Here is a 22,660-nt window from a genome sequence, read left to right as displayed (position 1 = left end):
AAAAAGCCATTGAATTCTGCAATATATCAAAAGTAAGAGCGAAATGTTTTAAACAGCGCTACCGAGGTGCGCGTTTTTGTGGTTCCATCACCGACAAACAAGTCTCAAGGTGACTCTCGCGTCAATAGTCCCAGATCTGAAATTCTCCATTTTTTTACATCTGGATGATCATAGTTTCGAGAAATTTCAGTAGAAGCAAAAACACTATCGCAACTTGCTTCGACGTGGCGTTTTCGGGAAACGGAAATCGCGACGTGTCGCAACCGTTCGGCTCATCAGAGTAGGATCAATTCCAAAACTAGGAACATTTTCGAAATTCCCAGAGGACTAGGTCTTTGAAGTAGCGTTTCGGCCCGGAAAGTATGAGAGAACGTCACGGTGAACTCAGTAGGATGGGCACTATGAGAAGTTAAATCGCCACTCGATTAACACTTTAAATTTTTTTCTCAAATTACGTTTTTCCTCATTTTTTCATTCATTTCCTCATTTCTCAATGTACATTTGATATTTTATAGTATTGTTAATTTGAGCTTTCGATGACTTGATCCATAAACTCTGAGTTTTTTTTTTTTTTTTTTTTTTTTTTTTTTTTGTAAATTATATACTGGTTAATACGTAAAAAATCTAAGTTAAGTATTAGTAATAAGCTTCTATTATATAAACAAATTGTACGACCCACATGGGCATATGGAGCTCAAATCTGGGGGTGTGCAGCACGGTCCAATATAGAAATTTTACAAAGAGTCCAAAATCGTGCTTTGAGACAAATAGTTGGAGCACGATGGTACGAGCGAAATTCTGATATCCATAGAGACTTGGGGATGGAAACTGTCTCTCAATTTATAACTAAAGTTGCAACAAAGTATGAGAGAAGACTCCATCACCACCCCAATACAGAGGCATTATTATTACTAGATAACTCAAATGAGTACAGGCGCCTCAAATGGGTGAAACCGTGGGAACTGGCCAACCCCTTGGTTTGAACCATTAATTTTAATACTTTTTAACACTCACATATTTAGATAAGTTACAAACTACTCGGTCGTTTGTATTTTCTACCTTATTCAAATTTAGAGACAAAGTGTATATTTTCTTGTAAAAGGTCACTTAATACTAAAAAAAAAAAAAAAAAAAAAAAAAAAAAAAAAAAAAAATTATACACTGAATAACTAAACAATTGTGTATTTTCTTCGGAAAATACGAAAAAATAAATATAGACTTTGGATGGCTGCCGATACCCGCTATTGGGCACGTCATCGGCAGAACTCGGAGAGTGCTCTTTTTTGTTGAAAGAAAAAAGAAAAATAATATGTGTAAAAACAATGATAAACGTACTAATATTGTATGTCGTCACACCGCCTTCTTCTTTCTGACCTGGTATTCCCGCCGAAACAAAACTGCCGCCGCCCCCTAGGACAGAGACAATTCGACAATTTTACAGCGCACAGAAGGTTGTAGAATTTAGAGAGAGCAGTTTCTACAGGGTTTCAATGATATCGACCAAAATGAAATGGAATTTTTGAAAGTACCAGCTTGCAACAGCTGTGAAGTACAGCCGGCACAAGATTATTGCTGAAATTCCCTTAATAATTGGTGCTCTTGATATAGTATTCCGTCGGATGAATCATTCAAATTTCTGAGTTCTAGCTTCTTCATTATTGTCTATACGAGTAAGAATATTAGTTAGGAATGGAGTTGAAACTGAAGGAGCAGTGACCTCAACCTCCCTAGCTTCATGATTCAGCATCACCAAGTTTTGAAGTATACTTCTCGTAATATCTCAGTCCTCTTTTCCCTGATGTTAACTCTGTCTTGTATCTAGTTCCAGTATTTACTCTTTGTAAGGCTTCATTACAGACCTAACTTTGTATTTTGATTATATATTTAATTTGAGGTCTCAATAAGCATTAAAAAAAAATAAAAATCCTACGGGTTAGCTCAGACGGGCTATTTGCTGATTTACGAATACACACCAATTTCAAATCTCTGGCGAATCAGCTATTTCGGGCAAGAGTCCTTTCCCAAAATATTAACAGAACGAAATCAAAAACAAATAACGTAAAATTTCTGTTAATTATCAATCTAAAAATAAAAAAAGCACAAAAGCCAAACAGGTGAACAACCAAACTGTGTTCGTGAATATTCATCTAAGTGATCATTGAACCTGACGACTGTATCAGGCAAGGATGCTATCGGTGAAAGAAAATGAAGAAAACATAAATCACTGGTGTATATACTACCAACAAAAATGAAGGTATACTGTAGTAGTAAAATTGGATTATCATCATAACTAAATAGGTAGGTTGAATACTAATGAACTGAATTTGAAATTTAAATCGTAACTTTGTATTAATTTCTACAAGAATGCCAGGGCCTTGATTTAAAAATTATGTTGTATGTAATTGTTACAAAATGATATTTTTATACGTAATTTTTTTTGGTTTGAAAATAAAATTACTAATTAATAAATAATAGCTCCTTTAATTTACTTAATATCTTTTTAATTCATTGTAAATGTACCAGTGAAGAGATCCTTAGGTCACACGATCCGATTGTATTAGCATGATGCATGACAAATCAATAAAGCTAAATTGGTTTCGCGAAGATCATATCGCTAGTTCGATAATCTAAAGGCCAGGTGATATAGTAAGAACCGAACTAGCATATTCATTTTTCCTTGATCATTTTTTCATTTAAAACCCTCAATCAAAACTGATGGAACTAAGAATTGTTGTATTATAGAAGGTCGCATGAATGTACAAAGTTGTATGTTAATGGTAATGAGTTGAAGGTAACTTAGAGGAAATTAGTCGGATTATTACATTACCATTATGTTTAGATGTCTCCAAATAGACAACGACACTGATGACGGAAAGACACCGAAAAACAACGACCCGCATAATTTGGCGATGAAATGAAAGAGCGAAGTGAATGTAACAAATCTCTTCTGCCGTCACAGTTTACTCTCAGTGCTAGTGAACCTTCAGACAAGAAATTTACATTTTATACATGGTTGGTTCCATTGAGAGGGAAAAGAGGTGAGCGTGGAAAACCTCCTAGAATGCATGTCATTTTTGCTGTACGTTGCCTAAGTGCTCAGGAAAATTTGAATATTTGCATGGTTTTTATTAGAGGAGGCAATGTTTTTTGCAAATATTACGACGGGCTCGAAACTGCTTTTATACGACTATGACAAGTTTCGTGTAATTTTTTTGGTCGTTTATTCGATTTCACGTAGGTTTCATGTTCCGTTCGCACTATGACGTATGAAATCATGCTGTATACATGTATCGGAGCGTGAACAAGTTTCAGCGGTGCGCGAAAATTTTTTTCAAGATAAGATGTGCGAGGCTATTTTGTAGTATATAAAAAATGTGGCCAGTGTTGTTGAAACTTTGACTTTTTTACGTACTGAGTCCATGACATGATTATACAGGGCGCCCTTTCCCCCTTAAGTTTTGAACGGCAAAATATAGAGAAATGAAATCTGGCAGTGATTCTATCTTTGAAAAACTATCTTTTGTGCAGGGCCAACATTTTCGAGCCTGTCTTAAAAATGGGGCCCCTCAAGGTGCCCTAAACTGTTTTTCTACCTTCAATTTATAGTAGATCATCTGATCATCAGTGGCGTGGCGTGTTTTGCAATTCATCGATTGATTGGCCATTTAAACCTATGGAAATGTATCGATAAACAGGGTGTTCGCAGCGAACACCTTAATGATCGATTCTTCACTATAGCTTCAAATGGGGAATTATCGATAATCGATCTTTCAAAGTAAAAGTTGACAAATATCATGTGTATGTTTATTCTAAAATTTTCCTTTCTTCAGGGTTTTCGACACTCCCACTTAGCGCTATATCTGGGTATCGTCCACCTTATGACACCAATAACATTAACACATTGAGAAGAAAAAGTGAGTCCCAGAGCTCAATTTTCTCATGGTATTTTTGGAGACTAGTTTGGGCAAAATAACAATAATTTCGTAATTTTTCTTTCAACGTTTTGACTCTCTTTCTATTGTGCTGCCTTTTAAATTATTAGTTGTCGAAAAATAATTTCCTCTACTTTAATCCACTGAAAAAAAGTGAAAGCAGTGCTGATTTTGTTACATGAGCATAGAGTGCATAGAGTCGTAGTGTAAATTGGAAAGCTGGCGCCAGTTTTCAGCATTTTCCAGTGTCGAATTCCGAGAGTCCTGAGTCACGCCGGGTCACTTTTTCGATTCAAGGGGACCCGGCCATCTGACGCAGGTAAACAAAGAGAATAGGAATTACTACGTATTCTACATCGCCAATCCGGATCGAAAATGTATCGAAAAAGTGACCGAAGCTCGGCGCACACCGGGCTCGAAACTCGTCGACGCCAGAACATGGCGCCAGCTCTCCCCAGGGCCGGTTTTACCTACTTGCCGCCCGCCCATGGACCGCATGTATTTTGCCGCCCCCTTCTCATTCGTTTTGAAACATCAATAAAAACAATCAAGTGAAGGTGCCGGAGGGGGTAGGGAGTGCATAAGACGCATTTACTCGTGTTGGGCATATTTTTTTTTGAAAGCCGTTCGCAAAATTTCACGGAACTTTGCGCGAAAGTTAAATTTTGTAAACTTATCTCTATGTGAACAAGGCCTTCCATTTATAAGAAATGAACGGAAAAATTATGAAAGAACAAACATAAATGTGATTTAATAATTTTAATTTCCGCCGCCGCGCCGCGCTAACCGCGCTGTATTTGGCACAATGCGTGAACTATTCCTGCAGTCTTGTGGACGCTATGCGTTTCACGTCGACCGCTGCTGACCGCACTGTGTTTGACGTGGTGCGTGAAGTATTCATGCATTCTTGTAGGCACCATGCGTTTCACGCCGACGCGACGGCTGCTGACCGCACTGTGTTTGTCGCAATGCGTGAAGTATTCACGCAGTCTTGTAGGCGCTGTAGGTTTCCCGCCGACGGCTGCTGAGCTGACCACACTGTGTTTGACGTAATGCGTGAAGTATCGTCACGCGATTGTAGATCATTAAAAAGAGTATATACTAAAAAGAGGATTTTTGCCGTTGCAAGTCTCTAGCCATCACTATTTAAAAATGACGGCCGGTTGAATTTTATGAAACAACTTCGCATCGTGATAGAAGGAGACCTCTAATTGAAAATCTTTTCGCTGATTTTCTTTATTTTGTTTCTAATGGTGTGCTGGTTGATTGGTATTTGTCGAAAAAATAAGGTGACCCCCCCCCCTCCTCGCCCCTCTTTGAGCCCCAAAATTAAAATTTATTTTTAATGACTCACATTGCGCGATGGATAACGAGAGAGAGAGAATAAAAAAGAAAAGTCTCGGCGAAAACCAGGGCCTGAATTGTGTTGACAGGTTTGCGAGTTGAGACAAGGATGTTGACTTTGTCATTACTTTGCTGATTCGCACCGTCCCAAAGTGGATCGAATCAGTGGGAGAAGTCGGACGTGAATTTTGTGACTGAAACTGCAAATTTAGACGTTTAATTCGTCACATTTTAAATTTAAGGAGGTGAGGTGGCTCTGAGAGAAAATTGCACGAGGAAACCAATAGAATCACTTTTAAGATCTCAAAGTTTTGTATGAACGGAATTATAAGCTTTTAAAGTTTCCAAATTTTGTCTGACCTCTCTCATTGACTCGATCCACTGTGCGTCGAAGAACTGAGGATGACTCGAGCCTGTTCAGCTTAATTTTACGGTATATAATTTTCCCGACTTAAGTCCTAGTAGTAAGACTAAGTAATTTAGAGATTAGGTTTCGCAATAAAATAGGGGGTTTTCAAGGTTAAAAGCTCCCATTAAATTTTGCCACACAAGCTATAAGCCCACCGGTAAGCGAAAATAGTTATCTATGTGAGAATCATACATTTGTATCGTTCCTCTCCTTTAACTTTGATACAACCAACCAATACACAATGCGTAACCTATTAGCAGGTACTTATTGGTTTCTTCAGAGTCGCCTTCAATTTCGGCGTGTAGGCAACGAATACACTGGTGAGCGAAAATAGTTACATATTCGTAAAAACACATTTTCATCGCGATTGGACTGATAAACGATGTTACTTATTGGTAGGTTTCGTCAATTTTAAGTTCACCGTCAATGGATCAGTTGCACTGGTCACAGGATCGTGCTTCTATACTTAATATTTTTAGATTAGCTAACACTAATCAGACCTATCCAATTAGCACTTTTTACGTTGAATCTTAACCGAGATATCGCGCTTTCAAAAATTCGGTTTATGAAGTCATCTACTACGGTAGTGACACCTTTGGTTTCTTTCACCTTGTTTTCATTAACCAGTGGGACACACATTTGCACTGCGGTTACTAAACGTGACTGTTGCCGCAATCAGACGCTGAATTTAGCACCTGCATGTGGAAGTCAACAGTCATCGCCCAACGGCTGAAATTTAGCAAATTCGAGTTATTTTCATCCAGATGTGTATCAAATCTACTCGAGTAGTTCAGACAAATTCAAAATTGGTCCGATGGTTGCTGAGAATCGTTGCTGAATTTTGCGCGTCACGCGCAAAATTCAGGCATCGGGCCGATGACTTCCACATTCAAGCAACATTCAGCTCCCACATTCAGCGTGTGATTGCGGTGTCTCGGACTGAAGCAATATGGAAGATACCAAGGGTGTCTTTACCGCGGTGGATGACGTCATAAACCGAATTTTTTAAGGCGCGATATCTCGGTTAATATTGAACGTAGAAAGTTGCTGTTGGACACATCTTACTATTTTTCGCTAATTTACAAAAATCAAGCATCAAAACGAGATTCTATGACCAGCGCAACTGACCCATTCCGCTGCAAAGGCAACAAACCTGCAGATTATTGTCCGATCGAAGAACGAACATTCATCTCACTCAGTACGCATTGGTTGAATAAGACTTTTCGAGGAACGTGATTTTCAGAGGGAGGTGAGTTCAGTTCATGAAACTGAATTTCCACTTCTTGCCCAACCTGAGTTAATGTAAATAATCCATATCGAGAATTGTAGGTAAGAGTATGTCATCGCAAATTTTTACTAAAGTACCCAGAAAAAATGTGTCTCATAAATGATTTGCGTTCAATTTTTGTTCTCTATCGGCGTTAGGGGCCGTTTATTAAAATATGTAACATTGAAAATTGGATTCCCCCCTCCTTTCCTCTCGTGGATTACCCATAACGCAGGTCTACATCGGCGTATGGAATAACGTGACACCCAGTTTGAACCTATCTTTCATATTAGCGTTTTTAAATGAATTTTATAGGTAAAATATTTGGACACGATGTTGATATTTTGTCTTAAAATTAGGATAAATCGGCGCTACGCTTCCATTCCAGCGTTATATAACGTAGTCTGAAACCTCCCTGTCTGAAACCTCCCTGACGCATGCTCAAGCCTCCCCCTCTACAAGGGTGAGTAAGCGCAGCGTTACGCGCATTTTATGAAGGGCCTCTAATGAGATTGAAATTTTATGATTTCAATTAACACCGTTATGAATTATTCCTTTTTTGCACGTCGAGATTGAATTTGAACTGTCAATCATCAAATGAGAGGCTTGGAGGACATGGCCCATAGGTGCAGTTTTTACAATTTCGAGGAATACGCGTTTGAACTGTTCAAATTACATGGATCCTCGTAAAAAGTCCATTAAGATGCTTTAAAATTGGAAATTGGAATTTGGGAGCGAATTTTTCAAACGATATGCATTGAGACTGGTCTAACTTAAAATCATTAGTATCTCAATGTTTTCAAAACTTGTACTTATGCGCCTTGTCCTCCAATCCCCTCAAATGCAAAAAGCTGCGCGATGGTTGACGAATATTGCGTGACTTTTTCCCTTCGTATCGGTGCGAGGAAAATATGAAAATTGGTGTCTGCGAACCGAGACACTCTGCCGTTTTGTTTATATGCGCACTTGCGTTCACGGTGGTAATTCAAAATTCGAGGTAGAACGTTCTCTGCAAAAAATGTTGACATCAGACTGTCTGTCAAATGTCAAAGTGCACGTGAGAGTGGGGCCCCTTTTTGAGAGTGCGGGGTTTAAAAAAGAGAAGAGTGTCATACTGTGTTAGATCAAAAGTCTCGAAATTCGATTGGAGGGAGACAAAAAGAGGAACAAATCCTGGGCTGCGCCTTTACTGATCTTTGGATGAATTTTGCTCTTATGCCGAGAGAATTCATTTCCAGTTAATGATTCAAGCTGCTTTTCACCGTGAATTCAACATATTCATTCTTTGATTTTATTCTTTGAGATCACATTGAACAAGATCACACCAGGAATGACCTTAAAATCACCACACGCATAAAAAACCTCAGTTTGACAAACCGATAGTTTAGTAAGTTCTTTTTGATTCAGAGCTGAGCTCTCAGCGAGTGAATTGGAAATATTAAGCGATTAAACGAGGAAAATGGAAAATAACTGTTAACAAAGTAAGACAATTAAATGGACACACACAACCATTTTAATCGATTTGACGTCGTGCAGGTTCGGTGAATAGGATATACAACACACTGATCATAGATATACAAACGACTGCACGTTGATGTTATATAAGAACCAAAGACAACGCTTTTGGTGGGAGGAGAAGACACTATCAAATTCAACTTTTACTATGCTACAGAATCTTACTAACTAATACAGTCGAATATAAAATCCTAGGCTGTTGATTATCTCAGAGATCAAATGAATTCATCAAATGCTGGATATCAAGCAATTTAATGCTTTAAAACCTCATAATTTAGAATTTTTCCTAAAGTTGAGATGTATGAATTTTTTACGCGAAGGTGACACGCCAAAAGAACTAATTTTTCGATTAATGATAAGTACCTTCAAATTAATAGGGAGAGAATTAAAACATGGGTAAATAAGGTAAAACATTAAATGGGCAACATTATTCGAGCTATATTTTCATGCTTTTACCATCAAATGTAAAGTAACATCCGATTTTAAAAACTTCGAACGGAGGATTGAGTTTGCGCCTTTGTTGTCAATTTGAGTCTACATATCGATAGCCACAGAGCGGAGCCACGTATATCTGTATGCAACGTTGCAGACTTTCTATCAGACCCTGCTTTTTATTTGGAAAGCGAGTCAACGCGATTTCTTGAAAACTTCCTTGATTTTTCTTTTCTGTCTGTAGAAAGCTACAAATTTGGCTTGTTTCTCTTTTAAAAATTTCAATAAGAGCGAAAATTTTGAAACACCGCGATAGAGATACGAAGTTTCGCACTTTAGCCATCAATATTTAAATCGGCACGAAAAATATTCATAAAAAATATCAAAACGAAAACAAGCATTGATGAAAAAACATTTTCAAAAGAGATTGTGATACCATGAATATGCGTCATGGTAAAAAATACTCAAAAACCGAGAGTAAAAGCTAAACTAAAGGAGGGAAACATGGCTACGCCTCTTTGGTTATGAGACAGTAGGCGCTTCACGATATAGTATTGACAATGACTGACCAAAAGGATTGAAAAATATCCAAAATATCAAAGTAAAATCCTGAAATTCCACAATATGATTTTCTTCACATGATTCACTCTTATCAGGACGCTCAGGCAAAGAAGAACATATCGACGGTGTGAGTCGGTAATCACATAACTCGTTTGCAGTGTCTGAAAATCTCCACCTCTATGTTATTTTAATAAAGGAGAACAAATTGACATCATTCCTTGAAGTTTTTGCAGAATTTTCTTCGCTCAGCGAAGAAAAATCACGGCAGTTTTAAAGAATTGCCGTTGAGTAGTTTTCCGTTGAAAAAATAAAGTATGACAGAAAGTCTGCGACGTCACAAACCGAGTTATGTGATTGCCGAATTACACCGTCGATATATTAGATGAATAAGCGAAATCCTAATGAGCAACATACATTTAGAGGACTAAGCATCGAGGACAAGCGGAGTCACTCCCAATATTTTGAATGTGATGAATTTGACACATTTAGCAAAATTTTGAGTGTTTAAATTGTTAACTTGACTTCATTTGAACCTGTAGCTCTAGCAGTAAATTCTTTCAAACAGGTATTTCGTGAGAGACTTGGGTGAATATTTTTGATCCTCAAACCCGTTCGAATAGAGACCGATCAAGTATTACGCTATATTTATTGCGGATCTCTCAGGGTACATCCATCGATCAGGATCGTACACTTTCGCTTTTTGCATCTCAGCAAGTATCAACGTCATCAAGCCTTGATGACCAACGTAAGTGAAAGACTTTGCCCCGTGCTTTTCGTTCACCTTGACGGTGCCGTCGTATATATAATTCACAGCATCCTGTATCTTGTTAAATTTTTTGAAATGATTAAAGATTTCGATATCCAATTCGTGGTCTTCCAAAAAACGGGAGAATCCCTCCGTTGCTTCGCATTTACAATGCGCAGGTATGCGTTTGTGCCCGTTGACCAAACTTGAATGATATTCCTGGTTTGCTTGGGTCCCCTCGACTTCTATCCCTTTGGTAACAGGAATGACCGTACCCTCAGAAAATCTCAGAATCTTGTCCGCTGAAAACGATTCGAAGACGAAACCGAAAAGACTAGCACAGTGCTGGATGCACGAAACACGAGGGTGCTTTGATCCTGCAAAAAAAGGAAAAACAAGCTGGTAAATGGCGAAAAAGCGAGGTGTTGGAAGAGTGCGTCATAAGCATATATCTGCATAGTCACATTCAGGCTTATCCTGGGTTTTACTCACTGGACGAATCGTAGAAACGCCTTAAAATAATTGTGAGTTATATTCATCCCACCAATAACATTTCCATGTAAATATGAGCTAAAAATATAACGTTCGTCGCCTAAAATAAAATGATATCCCAAATAAAAGACGCCGAGTAAAATTTATTGACAATAATTTAAAGTTTCTCCTTCCTTCAACATTATAATCGGGAAAACGCAAGATATAGACAACATTTTTTTTTTAAAAATCGATTAAAATTTATCGATATTTTTCGTAGTTCAAAGCAACTTCTGTCATCGCAGCTTGCGTTTTGTTGATTTACGGTCAGCCGCAAATAAAGTGAACATTAATCTGACCCATGCAATGAGAGAGTTTAAGCACAACTCGTAGGCTACTTGAGACAACGGGACCAAGTTTAACAAAAATAAATATATCAATTTCAGAGGCTAAAATAGCAATTTGGGCCTCATCCACAGTCTTGGAATTTGAAAATTTCGGAAGTTGGACTATAATGAGAGTTTCTCGTCGCAAAATATCCTCTGTTACCAAGTTTTACGAAAATCGATGCAATAAGAGCGGAGATACAGGCTGCAGAAATGACGTGTCGCCGTTAAAGAGGAGAAGAACACGGAGAACCTAATGATTAAGGTCTCGAGACGTCATGATTGGTGGGTCGCTGGACACCACTCAGTCGATTCAACGAGCGTTTGTAATTCGCTGGTGTATCTTGGCCTTCACTGCCACTCATCATACCAAAATGACAGCCAATCGGAAACCCTCTTACATGACAAGATACTACGGCCCAAAAAGAGAGCAGTGGTCCAAAAACTCACTAAATCCTAGCATCCGTAATTAGTAACGTTTAGCATACACTTTATCGCCTGGCTGTTGCTTAATCGTCGTCGGCTATAAAAGGCTATACGAAATTGTGTAGCCGGCTATAGAAGCTATTGGAAATCTTACAGTCGGCTGTAGGTCTATGGTATTTTGGAACACAGATTCTACTGCCAATTTTTACCAGTGCAGTCATGATTTCACCCTTCTGTTGACCCCAAATACAGAATTTTCAAATGCCATCTCACTTACATGATGTACTTGCAGTCTCAGAATGATCCATCACTTGAGGAGCTTGGAGGACAAGGCGCATAAGTGCAGTTTGTGCTGTTTCGAGAAAAACGTGCTTAAATTTTCTAAATTATTTGAAGCCTTATGGCGGAAAAAAGTTCAGTTTCACATTTGGATGTTTAAAAAATGAATTTCACCGGTGAATTTCTCACAGAGTTTATTCCAAAGATAGATCCAGTTGAAATCACCAATATCTCAATTTTGTCGAAAACTGCACGTATGCGCCTTGTGCTCCAAGCCCCTCAATTTAACAGCAGTGAGAATCAATGCTCAAAGACCTTGTGTCAAGATCTTAAACACTTTCTGCTATTTTTAGAATTATGAAAGCGCATTTTTGCTACATGAGATTTTGGATACTATTTTAAGAAAATATAGATTCGGATGGAACGTGGAAAAATGTCAGGAAGTAATCCTTTTTAGGACTTGATCCTGATCTCACTCTCGCATCAGGGTTAGGTCTTTCATAGGTCCTTCCTCTGGGGCCGTTTCTGCCTCCTCGTTCTCCTCGTTCTAAGAGGAAATACATTTCATCATTATCGAAAACAAGGAGGTATCAGTAACTACACACAAGAGTATTCGTCTAATGAGTAAGTTACACGAGCCGCAGAAACGTGCCTCTGATGGTAGACCATTTTACATAGAATATTTTCTCTTTATTTTTTTCATCTGCTTCATCTCTCCCTCCATCCAACGGCATCAAATCACCAAAAAATGTCATCCCCCTGCGGATCTAGAATTCCACTCAATTTGTACATTGATTAATTCTTACCTGTTTGTTGTTCAGTCTCTGTTTTTTTGGGCCTGCCTGGAATTTGATCTTTAACTGAAATGAGAATTAAAGTAAGGACTTCAGCATTTATTAATCATTTTAGGGGGTTTCTAATAAAGGTAAAACAAGTTAAATATATCAGTTCGGATTTTATCAGGGTAACTGAACAAGGAAACAGGAAATGCCAAACCATTACATTCACGTAATTGAAACTGAGCTCATGAGGATCAAAACGAGTCCAACTTTTTTTGTTTTTATTACACTCATTTTTGAAGGAAAGATTTTTGGAAAATTGGGCCCGACCCGCTTAGTGCGCCTGCAAGAAGGCGATATGCGGCAATAGTAGGTTTTCCCGCTAATTCGAATTTTCTCACTGATACCCCAACTGATTTGCAAACTTTGGGGCTTGTTTTAAAGCTGAAAATATGGTTGAAACACACCCTTTACCGATTTGATTTATCTAATTTCATTGAAAATTCATAAATTATGGGAACTTTTATTTTGGATTTTTTTTTTTGTGTGTCACACCAGGTGGTTTTCAAATTTCCAAGGGAACACCCAGATCTGTAGAAACGTTATACCTAACAACAACACTGAACAAAACACAACACACAACAACAACACAACTGCACAAGAAAAGAAATTGGAGGAAATTTGAAAAGCTTGAATATGATTGGTAAAGCTTATAGTGAAACTAGAAAGATTATTATTAAATGACACATTTCCTTTGTATGAACAATTAACAAATTAAAGGCCGTCGACGATTTTTGGTAAAAATCACAGCATCATATGTCACTTGGAGTCATACCATTAAAGTTCTAGAGCTATTTTGTGTCAGGCGCTCAAAATAGGAGCGCATAAATTTATGGTCTTATATTGCCAGACAAAAGAACATTAAGCACATTTCAACGTTGCGAAACTTCCACTCGCAAACTGTATTTTTATCAGGAGTTTGTTGGGTATTTCTGAATAAAAATTTTGCTGGTCCTTCCGATTAAACGCAAAAATTGGCCATATGTTGCTTCATTTCATGGTCAAGGTGATTCAACGATTGCCATTTTTTGTGTCAGAGCGACGTGCGATATATTGCTCTGACACAATAAATGGCAACCGTCGAATCACCACTCTTTAAAATGTATGATTTGCCTTCAAATAGTGTACCGGGATACTCATTAGTTTGTACCGGGTCGTCAAATGCCCGCCTTGCAATTCCCATTTTATAATGTCTTAGCCATCGAATCCTAACAGTATTTAGACAATATGTATGCATTTCACCCACAGAATAGCTAACAAATGATCAGTGTTATAAAAATGTATCATTTACACCAGTGTGAATGTTACCGTTGAGTAGAAGTTATAAAATATTAGATAGCATTGTCCGTTGGTCTATAAAGCCAATTTGAAAACAGGTACCTTGCGATCTGGTTTTAAAATTTCTTCACTTCCAGTTGCATTTTTCAAAAATGTACTGAAAGCAGGGGAGTTTATTAATCATGAAAATCTTGGATTCGTGGAGATTATATATGTATCGATCTTCCTTATTTTATTTTTAAAGTACAGTATATGATGACCGTTCTTCAGCATGTTCCAAACTATCTTACATCTCGATACTTTTTCTCCCTTACAATTTCGACCTTTCTATTACTATTATAGTAGGTATACATTTATGAACTCATAAAAGAGTGGAAAATTAGACTCACGAATATTAACTAGAATTTACCTCGGTCCATGATATTGGCGTCCTTGATTTTTTGACCCTGGTTTTTTGACCCTGTAACAAAGTTTCAATTGCTATTGAAGTAGTGGGCTATATTTGGGCCAAAAGATGTCTCAGAGGCGAGAGACCCTCCATTGGTATCCTGATAGAAGCTTTAGACTTCAACATTCAACTGTCCACCTTCCTACTAGGTCGATGGTAAACAACGTGTTGGGAGTTTTGTTTCGCAAAAGGAACCGACGTTTGGGAAACTTGTTTGGCTTATGACGTCACCCGAGGCCCATCATCCGCCTAATTGGTAAGATAACGGTTGCTTCCTTTCATTTGTCCATAAGGAAATGTTGAATCCCCGAAAGTAAAAGCTTCTGCCTGTTGCTATGAGACCAGTGGATGGTCTCTTGTCCCTGAGATGTCTACAGAGCTTTTTAAAATGGCTGCTGACATTGCTGAATACCGCATCCCCGTGGATTAAAATGTTTTTTCGACACTAATGGGAAACGACAGAAACGTGTGAAATCCGACTTTGACGATTTCAAGGTATGCAATTTCAGCCTATTCTCCATTTTCAGAGGCACCGAGGAGTACTTGTTGTTCGACACAAAATTATTATTGGAAAATATTAGTAAGTTTTCTTTATTCCCAACAGCTTTGACCGAGGAACGCATTGTACCTATAATTTTATTTGCAGATTCGTGAAAATGTAATTATACATGGGAGAGAGATGATTCAGAAACTTTGAATCATGAGAGTTGGAACAGTTTCCAAATAAATCCTCGTCCAGTTAAATTGTTACAAGATGAATAATTTACGATCGCCAGTTTTGTTCCGAATTTTCTTTTACGAGTTTTCAGTACTCAGCTGTATAACATTCAATTGGGAATATTTCGATTGAGTTATAAATCGTGATCGTGGTATGTTCAAAACATAGTATATTCTTTTGAGTAAAATTTCTGATAATGGATAGTTCAGATAACGCACCCGCTAGTTTGGTAATTTTATTTTATTTATAATTTGTTTATTTTTTTAAGGTCACAATTTTTTCTCAATTAACCGGAGAAAAAGATGGAACGGAAAATTTAATGGATTAGTTAGTATAGCATGTGACTTCAAAAAAGTATTCGTTAATTTGTAAATTCTGCAATTATTAGACACGAAAATTGCATTTAATAACGCGACAGATGGTTTTATATCTAATGAAGTGATAACGAAAGAGAAACGTTCTACTTGGCTAAAAACTTACAATCTACTACTTGTCCAATTCTTTCTCCAACACCTGCTTTACCTCCATTTTTACCTAAAAGAAAAGATAGCTTTGTCAATAAAACAGATTTTTAAATAATAAAACGGAAAGAAAATAAAATGAGTTGTACACTTAAGTGAACGTACAAAAATTGAGAGGGCTTTTTAATAACGAAAGAAAATGTGACACCGTCGAAACGGAAAGAAAGAGGCTTTGTTGTGCTCAAACATGTTGCCTCGCAAACATTTAAATCGATCCAGAGATCGATTTAAATGTTTGCGAGGAGAACTCGGTCTGTTATTGTGGAATAAATTGCTAAAAAAAAAACAGTTAAATGAAAAATGAAACATGCAATACCTGCATTTCAATGCAAAAATTAAACGCTCTGTGCCCTAAAAAAACAGTTTCAATGAGTTTTATACGATAGTGTATAAAATCTTTTACCAAGTGTAACGCTAAAACAAGCGGGAAAGTTCTAATACTGTCGTATTAGAAAAGCGCTCAGGTGTTAGTAAATGTGTTTAGTGAAGAAAGGAAGTATAAACTCCGTCGACTTGGCTGGGAAATGGAAATAAAACATCAGCTGATAGCAAACAAAGGTTACCAAGGAAACCGTAAACGCGTTTTTTCGTTTCCCGAAAATGATAACCACCGTTGTCAGGCGCGTTTTTTTTTAGGCTTCATTTAAGTTCAACGATCAAAACGCAATTTAAGGTAGGTAATTAAATTTGACCGTTTAAATTGGTTTTTTTTAACTTTTCCTGAAATTTGGGGACTTGCCCAACGTAATGTTGAACTGATTTTGACCTTACTGAGATAATGTGGAGGCAAATCTAGGGGAAATTGGCTTATTTCGCGGGAAAATTGAATGACCTTTGAATTGACGTATTTGGGGGTCCGAATCCCCCCCTTAAAATTAGTTCGAAGTGATTTCTGCAATTTTTACAAAAAAGCGAACACAATCAGTAAAATTTCCCATTTTATTTTTTTCTTTACGATAATTTGAACCGGAGTTGTGATTTTTTGAAAATAGGTCAAATTTGACCTTTGATCCTATCATAACTCGGTCAAAAATTAAGATATTGATCTGCAGTTTGCGCCAAAATTCTTAGTTTTTTATGGTCTTTCGAATGAGGTATCACAAGATAGGGGTTGCCATTTGAAAAAAAAAAGTTGGGGGCCTCCCGCCCCCTCCCTTAGGGGGGACCAAAATTTTGACTCCCCCATAAGATGGTCCCCTTTGAGATAGGAACATTCCCAAAGTTTCATTTTTCTATCTCGAACGGTTAAAAAGTTAGCCGACCGTCCTGGAACTTCTGGCCCACCCTGTATAGTCTCCTCCACGATGAGAGAAAGTTTATGAAGGGGTAATAATGTAGACAAAAGACCAACCCAATAAGGTATATGTAAGTGATACTCTTGTGGAGTCATCGACGGTTGATGTGACATGCACTAAGGAATCAATCGTAATATCAGTAAATAAAAAATACACATTTGGTTGTCCGACCGTACAAAATTCTCGGATGGTTTGAAAGATTACGTTTCATTTAGCCACAGCTCATTTAGCCACGTGGCTAGATGCAACAAAAAATGTTGCATCTTGCCACAGATTCTAAGTGCTATGTGGCTAAACGAAACAATACAAATTAGTGTGGCAAACGTGGCAAAGTGCAACAAATTATGTTGCAGTTAGCCACATGGCCAAAGGACAAAACCACGTATCTACATTGCAGCGTTACCGAACCTAATCAAAACGAATTTGACCTAACCTAACCTAACCGAACCTAACCTTACCTAACCTAACCGAACCTAACCTTACCTAACCTAACCTAACCTAACTTAACCTAACCTTACCTAACCTAACCTAAGGAAGGCGAGCTGCACGCATGTGGTCAATAATTCCTCCGAATACTTTCCAATTAGTAAATTTTCATGTATTTTAGCGTAAAGTAGAATCAGTATTGCATTGGTCACTAGTGGAGGATGGTAAAATTATTAAAATAAAAATTTGTTATTTATACTTTTTAATCTATTCCAGACTCTTAATAAAATCACTTACACTGCAGTAAAATAAAAATGGGAAGATAAATAACAATTTTTTCGCTAAATTTGATGGGCCATTCCAAAGACTGTGGCTAACTGCAACAATTTTTGTTGCATTTTGCCACACCAATTTTTCTTGTTTCATTTAGCCACACAGCACTTAGAGTTTGTGGCAATTCGCAACAATTTTTGTTGCAGTTCGCCACGTGGCTAAATGAGCCGTGGCTAAATAAACAGATACCGTTTGAAATTCAAAAATTCTAAGTTCATCATATAATTATTGAAGAAAAATGAGTGAGGTAAACTTCCTCCAAAGAATTCATAAGGTTCTAAATGATAAATCCATATTTTTCTTCAATTTGAAACTTCAAAGAATGTTAGAGGACAGGAGATCTGGAAATTGTCTTTATCCGAGTAAAACTTTTCAGTATTTCCTTTCCTTTCGATTCATTACTAATTTTCTGAAATATTCAGCCACTTGAGGTTAAGTAGAATGGTTTACCGTTTTGAACTGGAGTTACGGCAACAACAATCACAGAGAAACACAAAGACGCCAAGATGAGCCTCATGACTGCATGGATGAAAACCTCATTTCACTCGGCAGAGCTATGAACTCGTACTGACTACGCTCGTTTGCCGGATGAACTTTTTTTTTAAATTTTAACAAAAAATTTCAATTTACAAAATCTGTCATGAGGCCTAAAAAGGTAAAAAATTGGAACGCATTCTTTTTTTCTGTGAAAGCTTGCTGAAGACTGCCACATTTGTCAGAGCTTTGATGCCAGATGAGTCGTTGACATGACATTTTAGGTTCGACTGAAATTGAAAAACATCAATTTTGCATGCTGCGTGGCTTCTGTAGTTCGTCCGCCATGTTTTCATAGAGATGCGCCATTGGATGAAGTCACTGACGGGGACATGCTCAAGTCTGACGTCAAAGACGTGTAAGAAAGCATGAATTATTGCGTGTCCCGCAAGAATGAGTACAGTGAGTTCAAATTATCCTCAAGTGGGTTAGTCCAGTCAATTTAGCTCTAAATAAGGGTCATCTGGGAAAATCCATATATAGAAGGTTTTTTTGCGGAAACATGTTGCATTAGGCTACCAGAACAACATATCAAAAGTTTACCAAAATCGGCCGTCCGCTAAGGCCGCCATCTTGAAAAAAGGGGGGCGGGGGGCCAAAATACGCCGCCGGCGACCGGTTTTTAGCTTATATCTTGAAAAATATCGATCCTACGGAAAAATGTCACTGAACCTTTTAAAAATATCATAAAATTGCCTATTAGAAACACTATACATTTATCAAGTTGCGACTTCTGGTTCGTGAGATATGGCGGTAGTTTCCTGCGGCTAGGAAAGTCAAATCTTGCGAGAAATCACGTTTTTTCAACAAAATCTGTAATTATCTTAAAAACGGCGAGTCTGAGGCAAAAAACTGTTCTCACCGGAATGAAAGAGCATAAAATTTACATGCTAAAAATGCTTATGAATTCATTAGGGGGTCCGCCCCCGGAGCGCTATGCGGTCCGAACCAACGGCGGCTACTACGCGGTGAGGCTCGGCTTGGCCGCGCCATGAATTGTTGCGGTCCAAGATGAAACGGCTTCACTTTTTTGGTAGATTTACCGCGAGGGTAAGTCATATTATCCATTTAAATATGTGCTAATTTCCTTTCATCGTGAACCCCCCCCCCCCTCCCCCTTTACGTCATGCATGTTGTATAGTTAATAAATGTCAACGGTCGCGCTTGAAGATAATGTTATTATTTTATGCTTTCTTATTCAAATTAAATTTGTCAAACAACAAATCTTCTTTTTTCAAAGTAACTAAAAGGAAATGAATTAATACAAAATATAGAAATAGGAATAAGACAAGCATTTCTTCGTTTATTACCTTAAGCGGTGGAATCGTTTATTAATACCTATATGTTGAAAAGCATGATGGTCTTGAAGGTTCAATTGTTTTTGATGGATACGAACAAAAAGCGCAACAGATTCTACAAAAAGCGTTGAAAGGTGACGACGTTATAGCTTTAAGAAATGTCCTGCCTTAATTTTTTTTGAGGACACTCCTCTATCCGTGGCCCAGGACTTGCTTCTATCTATAATGAAAAAAATGAGGCGCGTTTGATTTGCTTGCTATCGAAACACTTTACTACAGGGAGTCAAGTTAAAGTATCTCAAGCAGAGGACGATGCGGATACTCTCATCGTAAATGAAGCTATCAGTCTGCCGAGAGGAACGAAGAAACAAGTTTTTATCGTTGGTAGAGTACCTATATTAAGAGAGTGTGGCCACTGGGCCCCATGGAGAGACTTTTAGGACCCAAAAATGGCGGTGCTTTGTTTTGGTTTTTGTGGATAGGAGGGGGGTCATTGCCAACTTTTGACGGTTTTCACCAACCGCACTTGCTGCCAACCTTACTACATCTAAGATAATTTTTCTCAAAAATTGCACACGATTAGCCTTAAAAATATGTAAAGAATCGCAATAGTGCATTTGGGTAAATTTCTCGTTACGGTAAGCAAAGAAAACTACAATTTGAGTCATTTTGCATCACATTAATTTATGGCGTCCGCCATTTTTGGGTCCTAAGGGCTCCATTCAGCCTAAGATGGCTGAGCCAATCAGAGGTGGTAACACCGGTGGCCATACTCTCTCAATATAGGTACTCTAATCGTTGGTGAAGACATTGACCTCCTTGTTCTAATGACAGCTTTGACACCTGCATCAAGCGACGTCCTATTACTCAAACCAGGTAAGGGCTAATATGCAGCCCAAATTTTTAGCTCAAATCAATTGCGAACATCGAATGTAAATTTGAAGAAGAGCATTCTGTTTATCCATGTTGTCAGTGGATGTGATACTACTTCAGCATTTCGTGGCAAGGGCAAAGGCAAATTTATTAAACTGTTGGAAAAATGTGGCGAAGTCTCTTGTATTGCTGAGAAATTTGATGAAACCGACTGCACTCAAGATGAGCTTTATCAAGCGGGTGAGCAACTCGTTCTTTTGCTGTATGGTGCTGAAAAATCAGTCACTGCTTTGAACAAATGCAGATTTCGATGTTTTAATCGTGCTTTGGCAAGGCAAAAACTGAGGTGAAACTGCAAACGTTGCCTCCAACTTCAGATGCGTGCAAACAACACTTCTTACGTGTATATTATCAAGTTCAACTCTGGAGAGGAAGAAAACGGAATCCCAAGGAATGGGGGTGGAAATCTTCGGAACTCAGGCTTCTCCTTGTGCCTATGCTCAACCCGCCTGACCCCCCCCCCCCCCCAAAGAACTTTTACAAATCATCTCATGTACATGTTCGAAAGGCTGTAGTAACCGCTGCTCTTGTAAGAGAGCTGGTCTACCATGCAGTGACATTTGTCTACATTGTTCCGGCTTGGGATGCAGCAATCAAGCAGAAACACTGATCGAAGAGGAAGCAGAGGATGAATTTAAACTCCCTCTTTCTAGATTTTGTATTAATTCATTTCCTTTTAGTTACTTTGAAAAAAGAAGATTTGTTGTTTGACAAATTTAATTTGAATAAGAAAGCATAAAATAATAACATTATCTTCAAGCGCGACCGTTGACATTTATTAACTATACAACATGCATGACGTAAAGGGGGAGGGGGGGGGGGGGGTTCACGATGAAAGGAAATTAGCACATATTTAAATGGATAATATGACTTACCCTCGCGGTAAATCTACCAAAAAAGTGAAGCCGTTTCATCTTGGACCGCAACAATTCATGGCGCGGCCAAGCCGAGCCTCACCGCGTAGTAGCCGCCGTTGGTTCGGACCGCATAGCGCTCCGGGGGCGGACCCCCTAATGAATTCATAAGCATTTTTAGCATGTAAATTTTATGCTCTTTCATTCCGGTGAGAACAGTTTCTTGCCTCAGACTCGCCGTTTTTAAGATAATTACGGATTTTGTTGAAAAAACGTGATTTCTCGCAAGATTTGACTTTCCTAGCCGCAGGAAACTACCGCCATATCTCACGAACCAGAAGTCGCAACTTGATAAATGTATAGTGTTTCTAATAGGCAATTTTATGATATTTTTAAAAGGTTCAGTAACATTTTTCCGTGGGATCGATATTTTTCAAGATATAAGCTAAAAACCGGTCGCCGGCGGCGTATTTTGGCCCCCCGCCCCCCCCCTTTTTTCAAGATGGCGGCCTTAGCGGACGGCCGATTTTGGTAAACTTTTGATATGTTGTTCTGGTAGCCTAATGCAACATGTTTCCGCAAAAAAACCTTCTATATATGGATTTTCCCAGAAAAATGCTAGATTGACTGGACTATTGCCTTTTATAGCCGATGGCGAAAAAGCAACAGCCAGGCGATAAAGTGTAAAGCCCGGCGACAGGAACTATAGCCGGTGTTTAAGTTTTTATCGCTCAGTGTAGCCCGGCCGTATGATTTTTGTTAGGTTTGTAGGCGCCTATGCGCGTGTCACGCTGGTTGCCTGCCGCGCCGTAACGCTTTAAGCAACTATTTCGCGTCAGAGGCGTTGCACAGTATCCTGCAAGATTGAAGGCGCACGGAATAACTAGTTAAAGAGGACTTTCAATTTTGACAGCATCTGTTACTGAAAACTGTTTAATTTGGCATTGGAGCGTTTCCTAGGCTCCCGCTTCGGTTTTCATCTTACCATATTCGTACAGTGTACACATGAACACATGTTTTCATCTGCTCTTAGAGTCTGAAATTTTCGTTTATACTCCCATTTCCAAAATTATCTGTAAAGACGTTTATAGCCTGAGACGCTGAATGTCTTGAAATTAAACTAACTAACTAACTCTTTCATGACTTGATTCATGAATGAAATGTTTTTAAGAATGAAGGTGGACATAAAGTCCTGGAAGTGTCGTGTGGCGCGATGGATGCCCCAGGTTCATGACATCTCACGGAATTGGCCCATTTGCATAGCAATGCTAAACATGTCCTGAGTGTGACTCATGGCAGAAGTAGCCCTCGATAAAGTTACAAAAGTGACCTAGGTACATGGAATTAACGTTAAGAACTGTCTGCCAAGCTCAAGAGTGGATTTTGAGCAGGAAAATCTACAAAACTGTACTTCTC

The 22,660-nt window shown here is 38.3% G+C and overlaps 1 protein-coding gene across 1 annotated transcript; it reads right to left on the bottom strand.

Moving 5' to 3' along the window:
* Window positions 1–8,885: 8,885 nt before the first annotated feature.
* LOC109030730 (uncharacterized) lies at window positions 8,886–18,549 on the bottom strand. The gene is made up of 5 exons (XM_072298906.1): window positions 18,076–18,549; window positions 15,531–15,584; window positions 14,294–14,344; window positions 12,574–12,627; window positions 8,886–10,582 (listed from the first exon to the last, which is right to left on the bottom strand). Exons 1-5 carry the CDS (start codon window positions 18,140–18,142, stop codon window positions 10,095–10,097), a joined length of 714 nt encoding a protein of 237 aa, XP_072155007.1. The 5' UTR covers window positions 18,143–18,549; the 3' UTR covers window positions 8,886–10,094.
* Window positions 18,550–22,660: the final 4,111 nt, after the last annotated feature.

Source organism: Bemisia tabaci, chromosome 3 (assembly GCF_918797505.1).
Source record: "Bemisia tabaci chromosome 3, PGI_BMITA_v3".
NCBI classification, from domain to species: domain Eukaryota; kingdom Metazoa; phylum Arthropoda; class Insecta; order Hemiptera; family Aleyrodidae; genus Bemisia; species Bemisia tabaci.
The sequence above is the reverse complement of the archived record's forward strand: the minus strand, read 5'-3'. Positions and strand labels throughout refer to the sequence as shown.

What these genes read in the sequence shown, in the direction of transcription:
- LOC109030730 (XM_072298906.1), bottom strand. Translation starts at nt 18,142, where the DNA reads ATGAGGCTCATCTTGGCGTCTTTGTGTTTCTCTGTGATTGTTGTTGCC. An exon ending in AATTGGACAAGTAGTAGATT is followed by an intron (nt 14,345 to 15,530) that starts GTAAGTTTTTAG and finishes ACTTTGTTACAG; the next exon opens with GGTCAAAAAACCAGGGTCAA. An exon ending in CGCCAATATCATGGACCGAG is followed by an intron (nt 12,628 to 14,293) that starts GTAAATTCTAGT and finishes TTCTCATTTCAG; the next exon opens with TTAAAGATCAAATTCCAGGC.